General features: G+C 48.1%; 2 protein-coding genes across 2 annotated transcripts; both read left to right on the plus strand.

Moving 5' to 3' along the window:
* The first annotated feature begins 1,002 nt into the window (after positions 1 to 1,002).
* Positions 1,003 to 10,901, plus strand: btbd9 (BTB (POZ) domain containing 9). The gene is made up of 11 exons (XM_030110975.1): positions 1,003 to 1,187; positions 1,527 to 1,732; positions 2,430 to 2,793; positions 3,372 to 3,639; positions 3,799 to 4,018; positions 4,104 to 4,223; positions 7,099 to 7,208; positions 7,312 to 7,501; positions 7,651 to 7,758; positions 7,993 to 8,071; positions 8,178 to 10,901. The coding sequence occupies exons 2-11, from the start codon at positions 1,548 to 1,550 to the stop codon at positions 8,406 to 8,408; spliced, it is 1,875 nt and encodes a 624-aa protein (XP_029966835.1). The 5' UTR covers positions 1,003 to 1,187; positions 1,527 to 1,547; the 3' UTR covers positions 8,409 to 10,901.
* A 423-nt stretch (positions 10,902 to 11,324) lies between these two features.
* On the plus strand, positions 11,325 to 17,845 carry LOC115402450 (AN1-type zinc finger protein 3-like). The gene is made up of 6 exons (XM_030111019.1): positions 11,325 to 11,817; positions 14,160 to 14,200; positions 14,322 to 14,501; positions 14,572 to 14,628; positions 14,722 to 14,877; positions 15,158 to 17,845. The coding sequence occupies exons 1-6, from the start codon at positions 11,729 to 11,731 to the stop codon at positions 15,310 to 15,312; spliced, it is 678 nt and encodes a 225-aa protein (XP_029966879.1). The 5' UTR covers positions 11,325 to 11,728; the 3' UTR covers positions 15,313 to 17,845.
* Positions 17,846 to 18,669: the final 824 nt, after the last annotated feature.

An 18,669-nucleotide genomic window follows, 5' to 3' on the forward strand; every position in this document is an offset into this window, starting at 1 on the left:
TGAGAATCGATAAGAGAATTGATAAGGAATCGTATCGATAAGCAGTATCGATAATGGAATCGGAATCGCTAAATTCTTAACAATTCCCATCCCTAATTGTGGGGTCTAATGTCATTTTGGTGCTCAAAGAAGAAGCTGCCTTGACAAATATCTTTATTAGTGCAAATACAAGCCAGTCTTAAATCACCAACTGCCCTATTCAGCAGCGATATAAGGCAACTGGACGTACAGAAGGCCATCAAACGCAAACACAAGTAAACATCGTTGGATGACCATAGAACTGGTTGTTTGAGCCCGATGAAGACTGTTGCAGAGCCACGAAGCTGCACTTTTCAGCTGGGACAGACTGTGCACACTCCCGCGGACCGGAAATCAGTTTCTGGCAGAAACCAACTTCTGGCACGACAAACTAAACCAGAAGAGATTCACTTTGACAGTTTCCTTATCAGTAACATCAGCACGGTTGTGTCCTTTAGTGGAGGTTGACTTTTACACTTTACATGACAAACTGAAGATGCACAAAGAGTCAGGGGACATGGCCGTTTTGGTTGAGCACAAGTTACAGACAGCATATCAACGATATATTAAAGTTTATACCGACTGATCTGAGGATGCTGCCACTGGAACAACTGGTTAGGACGTCTAAGTCCCTGAAATCAGTGTGCTCAGTGGAATTAAATACCGCGTTATAAAAGTTAGAGGACTTAAAAGTGGAAAAATCAATAACAGACTCGGACCCGAGTGTGACAACTACACTGGGAAAAGGGGTAAACTAAAGAGGAAAGCTTCCCCGAGAAGGGAATTAATGGAGCTTAAATGCACTGACTGCGAGAGCAGCAATCGACTGAAGTATTTGAGACAGACGGGACGTAGAGAACTATGGGTCACACTCCAAAGCAGGAGGTGGCGGTAATGCGCTTCAGAAGCTGGCGCTAGCCGCCATTCAACCGAGGAAGAAGAAAAAAAAAGCCGGAACCGGAAATGACCCGCTGTGTTCTTCCTGTTGTGATGTTGGATGTTGTTTCGAGGAACTGAAGCTGCGTTTTTCCCCTGATCTTTTTTCCTCTTTCTGCTTTCCTGGGGACATTAACCACCGCTGCCTCACCCCAGACAGACCTCCGTTGACACCGGAAGTGACTTGGAGCCGCTCGGCGGGATCCAACCGGGACAGAGACCGTTTCATCCAGGTTAGCGTCGGCTGCGTTAGCCGTTAGCATGGGCTCCAAACATACCAACATATTCTTTTTTTAGAGCAGTGCGGACACAGTTTGATAGTTAACAGGTTTTATTTGGTGCTGTGACGAATCACACAGATTCGTATGTATGAACAGAATCCAGAAATTTTGCGTTAGATTGTTGGAAGTCGTTAGCATGTAGCATTAGCTCTGGAGTTAGCTTCTGATTGATTTGTTTACTTTCAGTTTGATGTCTTCTCTCTTTCTGCCGCTCTGTCTGTCTCTCCCTCTCTGTCTTTCTGTCTCTCCCTCCCTCTCTGTTTCTCTGACCCCCCCACCTCCACCCCCCAGATGTGACAGGTCGGCTCCGCCATGAGTAACAGCCACCCTCTTCGCCCTCTGGCCTCGGTGTCGGAGATCGACCACATCCACCTGCTGTCGGAGCAGCTGGGAGCCCTGGTGCTGGGTGAGGAGTACAGCGACGTCACCTTCATCGTGGAGGGGAAGCGCTTCCCGGCGCACCGCGTCATCCTGGCGGCCCGGTGTCACTACTTCAGGTACTGCTGGGGTCACCCGACGCTCCCCCCGGCTCAGTTCACTGTTAACACTGTAATAGTTTATTTTCTGTACTTCCTGTTAACTGGAGACTGACGTTCTGCTTACACAACAATCATTTCCACGTGAAACGTAAAGCTTTCCTCATGTTTTGGAGGTAAATGTACACAACACTGCTCGGATCATCTGACAGTGCTTTTAGTCCATCTCAGAGAAGAGGGCTTTGTTAAGGCATGCCGTCTCCGTGGAAACGAGGAAAACATAACTTTTTGAAAGAGCTCTGTCTCCGTGGAAATGATGAAAATGCTACTTTTTGAAAATTCCTCACCTCCATGGAAATGGGGAAAAGAAAACTTTTTGAAAGTCTCCATGGAAACGAAGAAAACAACTATTTGGAAGCCAACTGTCTCCATGGAAATGGGGAAATGTGACCATTATAAAACCAAAAAGTTTGCCGTTCCACAGCAACTCATGACGGCTACAGCATTTTCATTGTTCCTGCTGTTTCCATGGAAACTGACATAATTTTCAAAATGTTGTAGTGTAAACGTTGAACTTTCCTCAGAAGAAAACACTGAAACGATGCGTGTGGATTGAACCTTAGTGCTGTAACCGGGGCCTGTTTTTGTGTGTGTGTGTGTGTGTGTGTGTGTGTGTGTGTGTGTGTGTGTGTGTGTGTGTGTGTGTGTGTCCCGTCAGGGCTCTGCTGTACGGAGGCATGAAGGAGTCCCAGCCCCAGGCGGAGGTGAGTCTGGAGGAGACGCGTTCCGAGGCCTTCTCCATGCTGCTCCACTACCTGTACACGGGCCGGGCCAGCCTGAGCTCGGCCCGGGAGGAGGTCCTGCTGGACTTCCTGGGCCTGGCTCACCGCTACGGCCTGCAGCCCCTGGAGGACTCCACCTCGGACTTCCTGCGCACCGTGCTGCACACCAACAACGTGTGCCTGGTGTTCGACGTGGCCAGCCTGTACTGTCTGAGCGCGCTCAGCGCCGCCTGCTGCGCCTACATGGACCGCCACGCCCCCGACGTTCTCAACTCTGACGGGTTCCTCACACTGTCCAAGGTAAGACCGGAGGGAAGAGTTCAGGAGGGTTCGAGTGGGAGGAAGCTGCTTTCAGATTGCAGGAACTCATGTAAAGTACCAGGAACCATTAAAACAGCTGTAATGTAGAAACAGAAACCATCGCTGGGCTCTTCTTTAGAACCGGGAACCATCACAGAACTCTCCTCTAGAACCAGGAAACATCACAAGAACTTTCTTTTAGAGTTAAAAACCATTAAAGGAACCGTCTGTACCAGTAACTATTATAAGAATACTTTTGTAGAACCAGGAGTCATTACAAGAACTGTCTTCTAGTACCAGACACGATTGCATGATTTCTCTTCGAGAACCAGGAGCAATAACCAGGTAGCAGGAACCATCACAGGAACTCTCCCAGAGGACCAGGAAGTATTCCTGAAACTTTCCAGAAACTTCACCTGATTATCAGGAAGCTTCCTGCAAGTTCAAGTACCAAGAACCGCAGCCCTCTCCAGGAACTCTCCTGGTACTTTCGTGCAGTTCCTGCGGTGGAAACTCAGCTTGACGGAGGCGTTCTCCCGAGGGAACCGCCTTACGTGTCCCGGTCTCCGTTCCCGCAGGCGGCGCTGCTCTCCGTGGTGCGCCGCGACTCGTTCGCCGCCAGCGAGAAGGAGATCTTCCAGGCCCTGAGCCGCTGGTGCCGGCAGCACGAGGACGACGGCGTGACGGCGGAGGTGATGGCGGCCGTGCGGCTGCCGCTCATGACTCTGACGGAGATGCTGAACGTGGTGCGGCCGTCCGGCCTGGTGAGTCCAGACCACCTGCTGGACGCTATCAAGACACGGTCCGAGAGCCGCAACATGGACCTCAACTACCGCGGCATGCTCAGTGAGTCCTCCGGTGGGGTGTTTAGCATGTAGCATGGCTGGTAGATGATGTCATGTTCTGTCTGGGTTCTCATGCAACAGGGTGTCAGTCTGACCCCCGGTGGTCCTCAGTTGTCCTGCAGTTTGTTCGTTAGCCTGACGTGTTCGTGCTCTGCTCCAGTCCCGGAGGAGAACATCGCCACCATGAAGCACGGCGCCCAGGTGGTGAAAGGCGAGCTGAAGTCGGCGCTGCTGGACGGCGACACGCAGAACTACGACCTGGACCACGGCTTCTCCAGACACCCCATCGAGGAGGACGGGCGGGCCGGCATCCAGGTCAAACTGGGCCAGTCGTCCATCATCAACCACGTCCGGCTGCTGCTGTGGGACCGGGACAGCCGGTGAGACCAACACCCCCCCTCAAGACACGTCCCCGGGGTCAGCCTTCCGTTAGCCCCGGTCCTGACCCCCGTGTGACCCCTGCAGGTCGTATTCGTACTACATCGAGGTGTCCATGGACGAGCTGGACTGGGTTCGAGTGGTGGACCACTCCAAGTATCTGTGCCGCTCCTGGCAGAACCTGTACTTCCCACCACGAGTCTGCCGGTGAGCAAGGCACCGCCTGTTCTGTCTGCTCTGCTTCTGTCTCACCCCCCTCTCTCACCAGTCTCACTCCTCTCACCCTTTCTCACTCATCTCTCTCTCTCGCTCTCTCTCTCTCTCTCTGTCTCCTGTCTCACCCTTTTGTCTCACCCCCTCAACCTTCTATCTCACCACTTTCTCCCCCTCTCCCGTCTGTCCCACCCTTCCATCGCACTCCTCTCTCTCCTCTCTCTCACTAGTCTCACTCCCTCTCCCTGACCTTCTCACTCCTCTCGCCCTTTCTCACTCGTCTGTCTCACCCAGGGCTTGAAGACCTCCGGCGTGGAGATATTTTGTTTTTTCTTTTTGTTTGTTTTTTCTCTGTGACCAGTCATTAAGTGACCGTTCTAACTACCAGTGGTGCTCAGTGTTCAGGAGTTTTAGCCAATCAGAGCGAGCTGGGCGGGTCTTAAGTGTTTCACACTTTGGACAAAGCATCTGATTGGTTTCTAGCCGTGCGCTGATCACTTCAGTGTCTTCTCTCGTATCGACGCAGCGCCGACCTATCGAACTCAGCGGCGAGAGTACAGCGGCCGCCACGCTACTCTCGCGGTCCGCGAGAGTGCGGCCGCCGCTGAGTTCGCTGAATTCTCACCGCGTGACCGCTCGCCGCTTCCTGGCCGCTCGAAAACCATATATTTTCTATGTAAAACGGCCGCCCTCGCCGCGCTACTCGCTGCCGGTGTGAACGCCCCACAAGTCGACGGGCGCGCGAATCTTTCGCTGGAAACGCTCTCCACCGGCCGCCCCCCGCCACTCAAGATTGAGCGTCAATCGCGTCATTACATTGACTTTGTATGTAATCTCATTGCACGAAAATTCGCGTCGCGTCCGGTGGAAACATACTGGAGCTTGTTTGAGCTCCGTGGAGAACGGAGGCAGACCGCCAGGTCAGAGCGCAGCCCGGGGAGGCGCTCAGAAACAGGTCAGAAGTGTCTGAGCTCCGTGGAGAACCGAGTCAGGCTTCACATCCTGACAGGCCTGGACTGAGGTTGTTATGACTTGGGAAAAGAAAAAAAATCCCCCCTATCGTCTCATTGGTTCCTCTTATTGACAGGTCGGTTAAACTTCCCAAAAATGTTGGAAAACCCAAAACAATAACAAAAAGTTGTTTCAGTTCAGTTTCAGTTTTTTTTTTTTTTTTTGAAAAGGGACAGTGTACATGTAAACATTATCCTTCAGAAAAAGGGAAAGATGCCTGTACCAGGTTGTAGCTTACTTTTGATTTGATTTATTAATTTCATTCATTGAAATAAAACAAAAGGTGAGAGCAACATACTCGCATCTACATACTTCAGCACAGATCTGATGAATAAAAAGGTACAGAAAGAAGCAAAAGCTTATAACATCTGCCCCTTATCAATTCAGAATCCTTTACACTTCCCGTGTGCGCATACTGCTAATTTCCGCCTGCTGTCCCTTCGGCAGGTTGAGGTATTAAAATAACAAACAGTAAAAACAAATGAAATGAACAATGAGACGTCAGTTTCTAACAGTAAAAAAGACAGTGACAGTGAGGCCGGTACATTCCAGATGGATAGCTTTAAGAGTAGACAGAGCAGAGTTGTCTGCAAATACAGGCGCATGCGTACGCACGCACACACACACCCTGAGAGTATAAAGTACCCCCCACACACCCATACAGTATTCAATAAAATACCCCCCTCCCCCTCCCACCCTTATCTAACCATGTGTGCAAACTTGAGTTGATCGGATCCATTTCTTTACCGAACAGGAAGGACTTCAGGTCTGTGAGGCTGTTATTTCTGCTGGGAGGTTATTCCACTGATCTGTGGCTACACAACAGAAAGATGATTTAGCAAATGTAGTTTTTTGTCGTGGGATACAACATTCTCCCCTTGACACTGATCTGGTGGTCCGTGTTGATGTCTCAGAGCACAGAGAAATAAATAGTTTCAGTGGTGGAGATGCGTCATTATGTATGATCTTTAAAAGCAGGCAGGGATTAGCATGCATGATTATATTCTCAAGACTCAACGTGTTATATTTCTGAAGCACTGAGCAGTGGTGGTGTGAACGCTTTTTCTGATCCTGAATTTTTATGGTGTTTTTGTAAAATGAATTTACTGGTTTTAGAACTGTTTTACAAGCTTGTTGGGGAAGACTTTGTATCAGTACTGGAGTGGGTCTGGTGGTTGGATGGGAAGATGAAGACCTGGCAGCGCTGTCAACGGGATTTAAAGGGGCTGTATCCTGCTTTTTTAGCTCGTCCAAACCCTAGAAATGGCTCTAACATGGTAATAGTTTATTTTTGGCCATCTTCACCGTGTGACGTCAACATGGGAAACAGAGCGCTTTCACGGGTGCGGGAGGGGCTGCCTCTCTGAGCAGCACAACAAGGAGGAAAGCTCAAACACACAGGCACGAATGAAAATAACGCTTTGGGGTGTTTTTGGTGAGAACATAACGATATAACAAGGTTAAAAACATGCAAAAAGTGAAAAAGTGTCGTCCCCCCGCTCCCCAAAAATTTTCAGGCATGCGATCTTTTCCTGCTTCAAGCCCTGCTCACCCTCTCTCCCCTGTCTCACCTTTTGTCTCACCCCCCCTATCTCACCACTCTCTCACCCCCTCTCCCGTCTGTCTCACCCTTCTATCTCACCCCTCTCTCTCCTCTCTCTGCCACTCATTCTCCCCTCTTTCTCACTCTTCTGCTTCACCCTATGTTTCATTCTTGTCCCATCCTTCGTCTCACCCCTGTCTCCCCTCTGCCTCACCCCTCTCCTGCCTCACCCTTCTGGCTCACCCCTCTCACCCTTCTTTCTCCCTCCTCTCACCCTTCTGGCTCACCCCTCTCTCTTCTGTCTCACCCTGTCAGGTATGTGCGCATCGTGGGGACTCACAACACGGTGAACAAGGTTTTCCACCTGGTGGCGTTCGAGTGCATGTTCACGCAGCGCAGCTTCACCCTGGAGAACGGCCTCGTGGGTAAGTACACCTCCCGCGCCCAAAGGGGGCGGAGCCTCGCATCACTGACGTTGGCCATCTCTCTCTCTCTCTCTTTCCCTCTCTCTCTCTGATTGGTCCGCAGTACCTAGCGAGAACGTGGCCACCGTGGGCTCGTGCGCCAGCGTGGTGGAGGGAGTGAGCCGCAGCCGCAACGCTCTGCTCAACGGCGACACGCGCAACTACGACTGGGACTCGGGCTACACCTGTCACCAGCTGGGCTCCGGCGCCATCGTCATCCAGCTAGCACAGCCGTACTCCATCGGCTCGCTACGGTCCGTCCGACTCACTGCGGCACCAGCTCTCCGACAGCACTCGCCACAGCGACCGTGGACGAGGGCTAATACTAAGCAGAGCAGGAGAGGAGTTTATTCCGATGCTAATGCTAACGCTAACTGGGCGTGCTGTTGCTCCGTGTGTGCAGGCTGCTGCTGTGGGACTGTGACGACCGCTCCTACAGCTACTACATCGAGGTGTCCACCAACCAGCAGCACTGGACCAAAGTGGTGGACCGCACCCGGGTCGCATGCCGGTGAGGCTCCGCCCACCCGTCACCATCGGCAACGCCACAACACGGCCTCGCTAAAACCAGCCTCGAGTGGTTAAACAACTCCAGTGCTGAGATGATGTTTTCTGCATTCCAAAATTACCTAGCGCTGCTAGCATGTTTCTAGCTAGCGGTGAATCCAGCTAGCGGCGTGTCGCAGCTCCAGATGAATTGTGAAAAGCGTGAAACGTGCTAACAGGTTAGCTTTGTGTCCTTCAGGTCATGGCAAACGTTAAAGTTCGATATGCAACCAGCGTCTTTCATCAGAATCGTCGGAACGCACAACACAGCTAACGAGGTACATAAACACACACACACACTCTCTCTCTCTCTCTCTCTCTCTCTCTCTCTCTCTCTCTCTCTCTCTCTCTCTCTCTCCCTCTGACCATCTTGTGTCTCTCCAGGTTTTTCACTGTGTCCACTTCGAGTGTCCTGCTCAGCTGGATATCGAGGTCTCTGAGGGCAGTCCAGGCTCCGCCCCCTTTGACCCCACTGACCCCTCCGATCATGGGTCAGGGCCTGGGCCTGGGTCTGGGGGATCTGCACGGCCCCAGAGGCCGTCACGTACTCACAGCCTGCTGCCCCCTCAGCCTTCATCCCCCTCCTCCTCTTCGTCCTCACAGTCCCACCACTGAGAGAGAGACCTCGTTCTCATCCTTACCTCGCCATTTTGCACAGCATCATCACCCACAATGCAACACCCCCCCATTGTGTGGGAGGGGCCTGGACTTAAAACAGCAGCTCCACATGGTCGTTACACATGGTCAAGCAAACAAGGAGAACGTCATTTAAAGGGACACCACGCCATGTTCACATGTCGTCAGCTAACAGGCTAATGCTAATGCTACCACAGACGATCCACTCACGACAGGTGATAAACATTAGCATGCGTGAGGATTTTTCCGCACCCTGAGCGTTAATCGTTAGCAACAAGCTAAAGACTGACTGAAGCTAACGTAACTGAAATCGTACTCTCTCAATGTTGATAACTTGCTTTACCACCTACTACGTTATAGCATAATGATGATTAGCATCCAACCTGTCCTATTTAATTTATTATGTTAAAGTTATTATGCTCACGTAATTGGTGCTAAAGCTGCATATTATTCTCTTGAAGATGCAATATTTGGCATTAGCATCTGTCAATTTACTTTTAAATATTACACCATTGTCCTGATTAGCATTGGCCAGCGTAATAGAGCACAGGCTATCTCTTTGGTGGCTACATCTTTGGCTAATGCAATATTTTCATCAGAATTAGCCAAAGCTGCTCCAAAGTAAAATGAACTGCTGTTACAGACTAGCTATAGCATTAGCCTGTGATTATCTTCAGCAGCTTGATGCCTGGGCGTTTTTTTAGCTAGCTGACGCTTTGTGAATGCGCCAGTCCTCAAATGTTACACGCTTCTTGCTGGAGTGTCTTTGTTTTAGCCCCGCCTCCTCCTCCGTCCTCATGTGAGTCAGAGTCTGAAGGTCGTCGAGCACGTTTAACGTCGTCTCAGCGCTTCAAACTGTTTTTATTTTAAACGGAACATTACTAAGAAAGTACCGAGTGCTTTGACTTTTAAGTCCCTGAAGCTAACGTAACTTATTATTGTCATGTTAGTTACTGAAGTCTCAAGCTGTTAGCTTTAGCATTAGCTCAGTTCAGATGATGCCAAAGCTAACTTCCCTAGTATGATAGCTCCAGCCACCCTGGTCTTTCTGTGGTTTTTAGCATTAGCGTAGCTGCTACTCTCTGTTGACAAAAGGTCAGCTAATGCTAAAGCTAGCTGGGATAGCGTGATGCTTTCCCGTTATTTAGCTTTAGCCTCAGCATAGGCAGCTCATTGGTGGATATAACCACATCAGCTAATGCTAATGCTAGCTCTCACCACATCTGGTTGACCAAAGAAGCGGTCTCATTCCCTCTTTTGGTTACTCCAGTAACTTTTCACACAAGTCAAACATTGTTCATACAAAGAAACTAAAGTAACTAGTGGAGTAATCAGTTGCTTCAGTAAAATGCAATTTGTAGTTACTGCAAATAAAAGGTGACTAAACTGATTTTTAATTTCCAAAGAAGACGCTGGAGTAACTTTCAAGCTTTTCTACTGCGTAAAGAGTTGTTTTGTATTTTAGCTTGAGGTATCCGATGACTCTTTTTAGGTACTCGTAATCTCTCCTGAGAGTAAATTTTTACTGGAGTAACTCGTAAACGATGTTATTTTTTTTAAACAAGTCACATGTAACGGTTAGTGAATACAGGAGTAACTATCTTTGAAGTCACTCCTCAGTTTTTGAAAGTATCCTGTAATCTGTTACTCATAAAACTAACCTACTAAAGTGTCTTCTTTGCAGTAACTAATAACTTTTTTCTCCATTACATTATCAAAGTAATGAAACTTCAAGAGTAACTTTACTTTTTTGAGTAATTAGTTACTTCTGTTCCTATTTGAAGTACTAAAGTAACTGCAATTCGTAAGGATGATGACAGTAACTAATTAGTAATTGATTACTGACTACAGTAACTAATGAAGTAACTTTTAATGGGGTTTAGTTACTTTTCATTTGCAGTAACAAAAAATTTGAATAGAAGTACCTTTGTGTTTCACAGACTCAGGTTTCCTCCAGACTCTGAACGTGTGTGTGTGTGTGTGTGTGTGTGTGTGTGTGTGTGTGTGTGTGTGTGTGTGTGTGTGTGTGTGTGTGTGTGTGTGTGTGTGTGTGTGTGTGTGTGTTTGCGCATTTCACTGCCTCTTCTTCAAAACTTCACCTGATAAAAATGTGACCAGAAAAACAAAACAGCTTCTGTTGTCATTCTTGAACTCCAGCTGCAAAAACAACACAACATCACAAAACTAAGACAAATATGATAAAACAACAAAAACACAGCAAAGCATCACAAAACAAAACACCAATGCTTCATCGCAAAACAACAAAACTCTCATATAACATAATCAAGGCCAAGCAACAACTTCACAAAGCAAGACAAAAACAACACAATAAAACAAACATCGCAACACAAAATCACAGAAAAACAACACAAATGGTCAAACGAAAGCATCACAAAACTAATTCATCCCTTCAAGGTAATTGTGTTTCCATGTTCACTTTGTGTTTTTACGTCAGTTTGTCTCAGAATAAAGTATTTTTGTCTTTAATCTTGATTTTGTCTGTTTGTTGTAGATTTATGTCTCTGGAAATGTTTAACCTCTTCATGGCCATTTTGTGTCAGTTCTTTAGTGTTTTTCTCCCCGTTTTTGTGCGTTTAAAGTAATTTTATGGCTGTTTTAATTAAAGAGTCATTTTAGTGAGGAAATGAATGGAAGCCTTAGTTCCTTCTGGTTTTCTGAGCTCCTTCCTCTCAGTAGCTGCCTCTGTGTTTGTTGTAAATTTAAATTATTGATGTTTTCATTATGTTTGTGTGTTTTATTCGTCACTTTTATTCATCACCGTTTGTCAAATATTGACACGGCCGCTGTGATGGAGGGACTTCCGGTCCAGCGGACCGGTCCATCAGTGCCGGGGGTGGGTCCTCCGCTCCGGGGACGCCGTTCTTCCTCTGCGTCCTCGCTCTGTCTCCCGTCTCTGTCTCACACGGATTAACCGTGTCTCGAACCCCCCGTGGCGCCTTTCCGCCCCCGGTCGCCGGTGGTTTTCGGCCCGTGTCTGTGCTTCCTCTCCTCGCGGCCCCCCCTCCTCCCTGCTGGGTCGTCCACTCCGCCCGTCCAGCTGATCGTTGTGTTCTGGAAGCCGTTCCGACCCGGACGGATCGGGTTCGAGTCCAGCTCGGGACGGATCGGGTCCGAGTCCAGCTCCGCCCAGACGTCTGGACTTTAATTTTTTTTTTTTTTTATTTTTTTTAGGTCGTTTCTTTTCATCCCTGTTTTCCCCCAAACTTCTCCGCCGCTGGATGTTTTTTCCCTGGCTCGTCGAGCAGGCCCCGGACCTTCCTGTTGTCTTTCTTTGAGTCATGGGAGACAGCAGCGAGCGGAGCGAAGCCCCGAGCCAGCGGAGCGAAGCTCCGGGCCTGCCGCCGCGCTGCTCCTGCGGCTTCTGGGGGTGAGTATCCGCCGGGAACCGGGCCCCCGGCGGAGCCAGTCTGCCTCCGCTCGGAGCCATTGTTGTTGTTGTGCAGGCCCGGGTGGGGGGTTGGGGACTGGAACCGGGAAAGAAAACAGTAAAGAGCCACAAATGGGCTCGTTCGTGCGGCTGTTGGGGTTGGGGGAGGCCTCGGGGTTCCGGAGGGGGGGTCTGCCGGGGGTCCCGAGGGCTTTAGGCCGGTTCGGGAGGAGAAGGGATGACGTACCGACTCTCAGGATGATTTATGAGCAGCAGGTTCCTTCAGAACGGGGCTGTCAAACATGAGGCTCGCGGACCGATACTGGGCCGCAAGAGGTTTCAGTCCGGCCAACAAACCAACAAGATAAAGAGGAAAATCACAAAGAAAACATTGAGGTTTGATCAAATTTATTGGGAAAAGCAACACAACCAAACGCTGAGACCTTGGTGGCCGGCTAACATCAGCTTCGAAGCTTAAACTCCCAGAATGCAACAGGTGGAATGTTTTGGACATTTCACTGTATTTTGCAACATAATGTTTCAATTAACTTGGTTTGATGTTGAAATTGTCTTGACGTAATTCTTTGGTTTCGCTGAAATCTCCACCTCTGTTACCCAGACTTAAGCTGACTTAACCGGCCTGCATGAGGCTTCAGTCCAGCCTCACCACCCCACCGAGCTAATGGATGGACGAAAACGGGTTAATGAAAAGCTACCATGAAAACAAGCTATAACTAGCCTTAAAGTTATGTTGTTAGGGTGCAAAAACACCCAGAAAGACTCGCATTGTGGGCCAGATTGGTAAAATAGAGCCATAATAATCTTTAAATTTAAACTTCAAAGGACTTTTTTTTTTTTTGGGCACGTGATAAAATTTGCAAAACCAAAGAATTCCTCCAGAAAATGACTCTAATCTAAATATAAGAGTAATTTTAATGAAATATTCTGATGCAAAAAACAGTGAAATGTCCTAAAAATGTTGCATTGTGGGTATTTTTCCACCCTGACAGCCAGTGATGGACAGATGAGGCCTCATGGACCACTGTCTTCATTTTTTGAAGCCACTAGATGGTGCTCTCTGTATCGTTGGCAGACCTTCAGCCTCTATTTTAAAACCAAGAGTGCCATCTAGTGGCTTCATACAGTACAGACAGTGGTTCATGAGGCCTCGTTCACCCATCAAGACTGACAGCATGGCTCTGACGCCAGATTGTGTTAGCAACGAGCTGGCTGGCATTCTCAGCTCCACTCAGTGTTGAAGAAATTAGTTTATTTTGATATCTTTGGTATTTCCTGGACATACAAGTCACACATTCAAAGGTTGTAGGAATGTTTCAGGTTTTGGCAAGAGCCGGACTTGGACTGAGACGATTTATAGACTAAAGTGGATGGGCGGGGACGTTTTCAAAGCTGGAGTATCAAATTTAATTGAGAGAGGAAGAAAGAAAAGAAACAGGAAGTGGAGTTTACTTCCTGTCGATGTAAATATGCTACTTCCTCCTGTCCAATCAGAACCTTCACAACCCTCAGATCTTCAACAGAATCAAATGGAGGAGAATAAACGTGTTTTTCATTAAATCAGAATTTAGAACAGAATTTCTATTCCTGTGTGAGAAAAGAAGGATTATTTTGTTCTATTCTCCAGAACAATGAGAGAAGAGTTTATTTCGAGCCCTGACATGGCGACTGGCTGCTTGTTTCGGTAGCAGCTGAGCTAGCATGAGGCAGTAGGGTTGGATTCTGTGATTTTAAACGCCACTCGTTCACCACGCATCAGTTTTCGTGGGATCCATCGGTGAAGAGTTCAGATTCTGTTGGAATCCTTTTAGTTGTAGTTTCTCTGTTGTAGAACAGCGATTCTTCATCGCTGCCGTGCAGACCAGCAGTTCGGCTCGTAAAAATTAAACCTCCCAGCAGAAAACCATCCAATGCCATTTCAAATGTTCCAGAGTGACTTTTCTAGAATGTGACAGCTGTCCAGTTTTCAAACATTCTAGAATGTGTTCCAGACTTACAGTTCTCGAACGTCACTGAGAAAGTTTCCAGTTGCATTGATACGTTCAAGGACAGCTGAGAGCGTAGGTCATCAGGGATTCGGACTGTTCCGGAGAGGCGTTCAGGGACAGTTCGGGGAGCGTGCCATCCAACCTTCTGTGATTGTTTTGGGAGGCATTCAAGGACACTTCAGAGTGTCGGTCACGGTGTTGCTGTCGACTTCAAATACAACTCACAGAGTTTGATCATATTGATCACCGTTTTTAAGAGACGTTCAAAGTCTGAGTCTGTGATTCTGCCTTACGTGGATTTGGGACGGCACTGATTCCCTCTTGTCTCGTCCGCAGGTCCAGTAAAACCATGAATCTCTGCTCCAAATGCTTCGCCGGTGAGTCTGCCGCGTCTCTGACGAGCCGCTGGCGCTAATGCTAACGCTAACGCTAACAGCCATCAGGACGGATAGGTTGATGCTAATGCTAACGGTGTGGCGTGTGTGTGTGTCCTCTCAGACGTCCAGAAGAAGCAGCCGGGGGACGACTGCCCCTCCCCCCCCTCCCCTCCCCTCCAGAGCAGCAGCAGCCAATCAGCCGTCTTCGAGACGAGCAGTAGCAGTAGCCAATCGCGGTCGTCGTCTCCGCCGCCCGAGCAGCCATCAGCCGACGAGCCGTCGCCGGCGTTCATGAGAGAAGGTACTTCGGTGGTGTGTGTGTGTGTGTGTGTGTGTGTGTGTGTTGTGACGGTGTTTTCTGTCATCCACAGAAACAGAAACAGCTCGGGGAACTCTGTGCACGCCCACAAAACGTCTCAGAGACGCAGGTAACTCAGACTTCGCCCCTCTTTTTCTGACCCCTCGTCCTCCTTCTGCTGACTCCTCCCTCTTTCGCTGACTCCTCCCCCTCCTTCTCTCAGACTCGGGTTCGGAGAGCGAGGCGACGCCGGAGAAGCGTGCGCGTTCGGAGGACAAAGATGGCGCCGTGTCGGCGAAGCAGAAAAACCGCCGGCGATGTTTTCGCTGTCAAACCAAACTGGAGCTCGTCCAGCAGGAGCTGGGGAGCTGCCGCTGTGGTAGGTCACTGTGTGTGTGTGTGTGTGTGTGTGTGTGTGTGTGTGTGTGTGTGTGTGTGTGTGTGTGTGTGTGTGTGTGTGTGTGTGTGTGTGTGTGTGTGTGTGTGTGTGTGTGTGTGTGTGTGTGTGCGTCCTCACATTCGGCAGCTTGAAGTGCTAATGCTAACGTGCCAATCCAGATAAAGAGGCTAATGTGATTGGTTGTGATTAACTGTTGATCCCCCCCCTCTTGCCCCGCCCCTTCCCTTTGCCCCGCCCCTTCCCTTTGCCCCGCCCCCAGGCTTCGTCTTCTGCATGCGGCACCGCCTACCGGAGCAGCACGACTGCCTGTTCGACCACCTGGGCCGCGGCCGCGAGGAGGCCGTCCTCAAGATGGTGAAGCTGGACCGCAAGGTGGGCCGCTCCTGCCAGCGAATCGGAGAGGAGTGCTCCTGATCGGCCCCGCCCACTCCGGGCACCACGGCCAATCGCAGAGCAGGAGCTCAGGAACGGGGAATCGGAGCTGCTGTTTGGACTCTGACGGGCATGGGAAAGGGACAGTGACACACACACACACACACACACACACACACACACACACACACACACACACGCACACGTTCTCTGAGCCCCGCCCACTTCAACTCTTCTGGATTTTTTTACTCCACTGGTTGCTTTGTTTTGGGAGTTCAAACTGTAGCTCCGCCTTCTTCCTCTCAGCTCCACCTGCAGCATCACTGACTGGCTCCCGGTCATAAGCCCCGCCCCCTCCCCCCAGGTCGACTGGCTGCCCGAGGACACAGCCGCTCTCTGCCTCGCTCACACGGACTGACGTGGACATAAAGGAACTGTTGAGAAGTCACTGATGGACCAGAACAAACCCTCTGTAGCAGACCCCGCCCACGCCCCGCCCACCCACACCCCCACCCACTCATGGTACCGCGGTTATTTTGCTTCCACGCATCATAAACGGGAAAATGATTTTTTTTTTTTTTTTTTTTTTTTTTGTAATTGCGGCGTAATTCTAATTTGTGCCACCGAAAGGCGCACTAATCACCCCTGTGCTAACCAGCTAGCTTGTCCAGTTTGTCCTATAGGTTAAGTATTTAAATATTTGCAGGTTGTGGAGTTAGCTCAATGCTAAACCAACATGCTAATGAGGTGAACTGTCAACCATGCTGGCACTTAGTCTGTCATCACTGCCAATACCGACGCTAGCAGGCTAACAGCTACAAACTGGATGCTACAGCTCAGTTTAAAGGCACAGTAACAGGTAAGGGAGGCCCTGGTGTTAGCAGGCCAACTAGCAAACATTCACAAATTGTTTCATTCCTCAGTCCAGCTAAACACGACAAAATGCTCGTCTTACAGAAGCAAGCGAACATTTACGTTGCTTGTAGCATCTAGTCTGAACGAGAAGGCGCTAACAAAAATGGTGGGTGGGTGCTAACGCTAAAGCTAACAAAGAGAGGTGGATCTTAAGCTGCTGTTAGCCAGAGCTAACACCACCTGGTGGTACAAAGTGGTACCGCAGGATGTTACATCAGCAGTCCCACAATAAAAACCTGCGTCTAATTATTTTGACAGATTTGATCATAATATCTCTAGTCATTTTATTCAGTTCGAATCGCCCCACACGCTAGCTAGCATGGAGGCGTTGGACTGTGTGCTGTGCATATTGTTCATCCTTTCTTCCTGTTTATGGGGGGCGGGGCTTATTCCACTTGGATCAACTTCTGTTTGCTGAAGTTGGAATTATAATGTATTGGATTTGGACGTTAAAGAAAACACTGTGGGATTTTTGTAATACCTCTTCTGTGCTCCAGGAGGCAGCATCGAGTCTGTTCAGTCAAGCTATGGTTCTTCTGTTAATGTTCTGAATGAAGTGACTCAATGCGCCATCTGCTGGTTGAAAACAGTATAGCAGGCAGTACAACAGGACTTACTGTTCATTTCAGGAGAGTTTCAGATCATTATCCTGTATTTATTAGAAAATATTCTCCATGAAGCGTATTGCATTCACATGAAAAAAGACATACTGGCTCTTACTTTTTTAAATTGATAAAATGATCTTGTGATTGCAAGAAAAAAAAATTGACAAGAAAAAAACATTTTTTTCTGAGTTGTCAAGATCATCGTCTTGTCAATTGACAGTAAAAAATTAAAAGTAGCTGTTTTTTTTAATTAATCATAAATAATCTCTAGAAATGGTTTCAAGAAAAATAAAGTTCTGAGTTCAAAAGAATCTAATTGTGAGCTTATCATCTCATTTGTACAGAAAAGCAGCTACAGTTTTCATTATTGTTTTTGTCTTCTAATTGTGAGATTATTTTCTCATGATTCAGAAAAATAGTGATTTAAGTTTTTTCATTGTTTTTTCATGTGAATCCAGTACTCTTTCATACTTTGTTCTCAGATTAAGGTTTTGCGATGTCAGATGGAATCTGTTCTTCTCCTGGTTCTCCCGGGCGGCAGCAGCGAGTCTTGGCTTCATTCACAGAGCATTGGAGAGTTGTCGCAGCGCCACCGCTGCACCACCTGCTGGATCAACGTGGTATTACAGCCCCGGCCTGGCTAGCTGGTTAGCATCTTCACTTCGGGCGGAATCTTTTAACGCGTTAGCTTGACCAAGAAGTTGATTCCTGTGGAAACTATGCTGACGCTCATGCACCGCCCCTCGACCCGTCTGGCCCCTCCCCCTCCCGTCTGCTCCAATGAGAACGCAGCTAAGGAGAAAACTGAAAAAATAAAAGGTGGCTGGTTCTTCTTTTGATAATTTTCATTTTCGAGTGCTAACTAGAACAGTGGAACATCTTTGTGTACGACGTTCTTTAACCTGGTTTTGAGTTTACTTACCTGCTAGCATAGCGTGGCATATTTAGTTGGGTGTTCGACGAAGCGAGAACACGACGCTGTCCTGTTTTCTCCTTGATTCATTTTGATCGTGTTCCGTTTTCTGCCGAGGAAATAAAAACTGGATTAGACGTGACGCCGCCCTGTGGTTTTTTTTCCCCGACGTCAGTTTAACTGGCAGCTGAAGACGAGTTCAGGCTTCAGGAGAGTTTGGATTTAGTGCTTAACTGGCTTCAGCTGGTTTTAAAGTCTGCTCAGCGCTGGCTGTGAGCTCGTCTGGAAACGTCAGACGAGTTATCAGTTGGTTCAAGGCTCCTATTGAACGAGTTCTAACCTAGTTTTCGATCAGTTTAAGATCGTCTTTGGACGAGTTTGAGGCAAGTTTTCAAAGGTCAAAGGTGAAACACAGTTCACGAGCCAACGCTTGACCAGACACAAAGAATTACAGTAACAACAAGAACCGAACAGCAGGAGACAAACGGTCAGGTCAACGAATCCAGAGCTCCGAGAGTGAGGCTGAGAGAGAGGATCATGGGAATCGGCCGACTCAGCAGCACTTCACTGCAGAAGGTGTGTGATGTGATGGGAAACAAAATAAAGCTGAAAAAGACTTAAAAGTTTTAAAAAAAAGTCAGCATTTGAAACATTTTAATTTAACTTTATCTGATCTTTTAAAAAGGAAGAAAAATCTATATTTATTTGACATGTTTTACACCTTGATAGTTATTATTTGAACAATTCAAAAACAACTTTGGAATTTAATAAAGGTAGTTTATTTAATAAACATCGATACTAATATTTTCCCATTTAAGTTCGGCTGTTTCAAAGTTTTTGGTTTTCGTTGAAACTCTTGTTTTTTATTACTTTGAAAAGTTTTTTTTAATCTTGACTCAATTTCTTCTTTATTTCTGAATCAAGGAAAAAAGTTATCCTCCAGCAGGGCAATTATTTTGAGTTTGT

This window comes from Salarias fasciatus, chromosome 15 (genome assembly GCF_902148845.1).
Source record: "Salarias fasciatus chromosome 15, fSalaFa1.1, whole genome shotgun sequence".
In the NCBI taxonomy this organism is placed as follows: domain Eukaryota; kingdom Metazoa; phylum Chordata; class Actinopteri; order Blenniiformes; family Blenniidae; genus Salarias; species Salarias fasciatus.